The sequence below is a fragment of the Corylus avellana genome, chromosome ca1 (assembly GCF_901000735.1).
Source record: "Corylus avellana chromosome ca1, CavTom2PMs-1.0".
NCBI classification, from domain to species: Eukaryota; Viridiplantae; Streptophyta; class Magnoliopsida; order Fagales; family Betulaceae; genus Corylus; species Corylus avellana.
Genome location: NC_081541.1, coordinates 49,719,236 through 49,723,034, shown reverse-complemented (window position 1 = coordinate 49,723,034; position 3,799 = coordinate 49,719,236). Strand labels below are relative to the sequence as shown.

Below are 3,799 nucleotides of genomic sequence, written 5' to 3'. Positions count from 1 at the left end.
TGTCTGTTGTTGCGTGTATTTGCTCTTTGGTCCTGGTCTATTTTGTTGTTGATCACAAAAATAAACTACCTGTTTGTTGTTGCGTGTATTTGAACAGTTTGAGATTGAATTAAACTTTGAGGAAATTTGTGGTTGATGGCAGATTAGGGTTGAGCTTGACCCATTTGCTTGATACTTCTGCTATTCATTTATCCATTTTGTTTGTTGAGAGTTGTGAAGAAAAACCTTGGTGAACCAGTGACAATTTAAGATACTTCTATGATTTTATCGCTACTTTTTTGGCTGAAATTTTATGGAGAAATTTATTTTAGAAATTATGGTTTTGGGATCATTGGCTGTCATTGCTGGTATGCTGTTTAATAGTGTAGACACTTTGACCTCGTTTGGCAATGGACTTGTCAAAGTTTAATTTTTTTTTTCTACTCTTCAACATTTTCTTTTTTTACCACATCATTAGTTTTTTACTACTATTCAAATAAAAAATTTATTATAAAACAAAATTTTTTCAATTTTCTAAAACTAAAATGGTTGAATGTGTAGGTGGCCGACCACTACCACAACAAACCTTGGGGTGGCCAAGGCCACCTTTGGTTAGAATTAGGGGTGGCCAAGATGTGCCGTTAGGGGTGGCAGTGGATGCCCTAGGTGTGAATTGGGGGTGGCTGTGGTTTGCTATAGGTGGTTGTTCACCCATATTCAACATTTGTTTAGGTCCCTATCATTTCATTTCAATTAGACCAAGGACTAATGGATCAAAGGGATAGTTTAATTGGTTGAAAATTATGTCTCATGAAATAAAAATCTGTAATTCGAATATCTCTTTATTTTCTCTCTCTTTATGCGACCATAAAAAAAAAAAAAAAAAATTATTGAAGAGTAAGAACAAGTAGCAAGAGAAAAATTTATGTTTACTTCAACACGTTTAACAGTATGTTACACACTCCTCAATGTATTGTCATATCAAAATGAAGTATTTGGAAATAAATTTTCCTCAATTCTTCTGACAGGAGAAAAATCAAACTTCTTTTCATTATATAAAAATATCTTCTCTTCTAAGCTCTTTTTGATTGCCATTGCTTGGCCGGGAAGTTAGCATGTGAAAAAAGGAAAAAAAAAAAGTAAAAATATTTTGTATGAAAAAGTTAAAATAAAAAAATTGTTTTTTAGTAATTTTTTTATTAAAATAATAAAAAAAAATTTATTAAGGTGAGGTAAAAAGTAAAAATGTTAAGTGATTTTTTTGAGCCATCGGCAAACAGAGGTTTCGCGCATCCTTTTTATGCGTTTACCTGTGCTTTCTCTAGTGAAGACAAGGTGAAACGCTAATCTCAGACGTGGCAGAACGCGCAATCCCAAACGGCGTCACTTTTGGGATTTTAAATGAAATCTCAAATCGCATTGCACGCCAAACGCACCCTTCGTTATTGCTGACCCTCCTCCATACGGACCATACCAAAACGCCATCTCCTTTAGACCGCCAAATTACCCAAATTTCTCTCCAAAAAGTACAAAATGGGAAGCGATAGGAAGTCGGAGGAGAAAAAGAGCAAGAAGAGAAATTCATATTCTTCTGGCTCAGAAGGTACCGTGTCTAGTTGATGAGGAAGCCTTTTTTTTTCAAAAAAAAAAAAAAAAAAAAATTTCCTACACTTTCTAACCAACCAAACATGAGTATTTATATTTTTTATTTTTGGGACTTTGTTGTAATTACTTTTATTGCTTGCGGAACTACAGACGAGGGAAAAAGCAAGAGGCTGAGAACAGAAGAGGATGGGGAGAGGAAGAGCAGGAAGAGTGATAAGAAAGAGAAGCGAACGGACAAGAAATCCCATAAGGACTCCAAGCGGCGCCATTCTGACAAAGGTTTTAATTTCCATTTCATAAATCTTAGATTAATTATGTTGGTATTTTGGTATGTTAATAACATTGATCTTGACAAAATTAAATATTTTTATTAGTTTAAGATGGGATTTGAATTGGGTATTGTTGTGATTAGCAAGTTTAGCAGTACCCATTACTTGAATTCTAGGTTAAAACTAAGAGAATTGGGTACTGTTGTGTATTCTTACATATCAATTTAAATGTCTTGTAATGACTGCTTCAATAAGTGTTGATGAGGCGCTTCCATTTTATATATTCAAGAATTCTTAATGGAGACAGAGCAAAGCTTTTGGGGGTTAAACTTGTTTAGTTTGGTCTTCTCAGGGAAATTCAAATTAGTCATAAATATTGCATAATGTATTGCATTCCAACTTATATAATGGGTAGTTAGGTATTGGAGTTTCTGAAAGTTGAATAAGGTGATAGTAGATTTGGCATGGAAAGGTTATGCGGCGGGAATAGCTCCTGACAACACTAGCACACAGAGTTGGCTGCCATGGATATTGTTTTCTGAATTTGTGTTCTATGTTCTAGTGCTACTTGTTTAAAAAAGGCTCTGCTGGACATGTTCATATGTGTTTTAGGTTCTAACATTTTGGTTGTGCTGATTATCCTTATTTGAAGTTGGATATTTTTGTCTCTTTTGAATGGCCCATGCTCTGTTCTTCACCCATTGGTAACTGGAAAGTAGAGATTGATAGAGATTTTACGATTAAAACTTAAATAAATGAGTAAGACAAAAACATAATACGATATTTGAAATCTTATGTCAAAGTTAAATATGAAATGATATGATCTGATAGGAAAGGAGAAGAAAAAAAAAGTCGTCTCTTTTCAGTCCTTGAAGATCAGGTGTATGCTTTTCAATATTGAAGTCTTAATTGTGCATTCAGAAACTCATGCTTCAATAGTAATATATTAGTCTATATTGAACAAGGAAACCATCTCTTTGCATTTTAACTGATGCATGGTTTCTGATCTGAAGGTACCAATAGGCCTATTAATCTGTCAAACTTTCTTTGTGTATTCAATCACGGGCCCAATTATTGCTATTTGCCTTGATCATTTACTGAATCTTAAGGAAATAGTGATTTTCTTTAATTATTTGTTTTCTATAGATGGAGTTGGTTCAGAGACTGCTTTCTTATTTTAACTGATCTATATGTTCATTTCCGAAGATGCTAACAGACCAACAGTTGTTTTGATTATTAAATGCAACCAATTTCTACATAATTGAATACCACAAATTTTTAATATGCTTAACTAGCAACCCATATATTGGAATCTTTGTTATGTTTGTGCTGGTTTAAATTGTTCAGTGTTTGCATTTTTGGTGGGGATCAACAACCTGATTTAGAAGATGCTTTTTATTTTTGTGTTGTCCTTACATGATTGATTCTTCCACCAAATCATTCATGTTAGTGATGCCTAGGTTTAAGAGGGGAGAGAAAGACCTTTCTAGTTTCTTTTGGTGTGATTTATTAATTCCTAGTATTTGGTAGTTACCTCGTATTTATTTTTTGGTACGTCAATTATTCCTATCCATTTGTGCCAAGTTATAAAAGTCCTTAATGGTTACTCATGCCTTATCCAGTAGTATTTAAGGTTCTTCTTGGCAAATTTGTAACCTATTGACTTGTCATTATTGCCTCAGAAAAGAAGTCAAAGGATAAGCACAAAAATAAACATCACAGAAGTGATCGCCACTTGGTAGGTCCTCTTACTTATCAGTATGATTATAGCTTTGATGTTTGATGTCTTTCCATGTTGTATTAATTAATTGATTTTTATTTACTTCTTCCTATATTGTTGAAATTATTTTGTTCATTCTTCTCTTCTACCTCCCATTAAGATCCCAAACTCCAGATATAAAGCTGGCGAAAAGTGTCTAACATAGACACAAAAAATTCTTATTCAC

At 33.5% G+C, this 3,799-nt stretch overlaps 1 protein-coding gene across 1 annotated transcript in view; it reads left to right on the top strand.

Annotated features, from left to right (window-relative positions):
* Window positions 1–1,255: 1,255 nt before the first annotated feature.
* LOC132183419 (pentatricopeptide repeat-containing protein At3g24000, mitochondrial) overlaps window positions 1,256–3,799 on the top strand; it is an 8,790-nt gene continuing 6,246 nt past the window's right edge. The window contains 3 exon segments of the mRNA XM_059596852.1: window positions 1,256–1,582; window positions 1,735–1,863; window positions 3,536–3,591. Coding sequence (XP_059452835.1) covers window positions 1,513–1,582; window positions 1,735–1,863; window positions 3,536–3,591 — 255 coding nt within the window. The 5' untranslated portion in view covers window positions 1,256–1,512.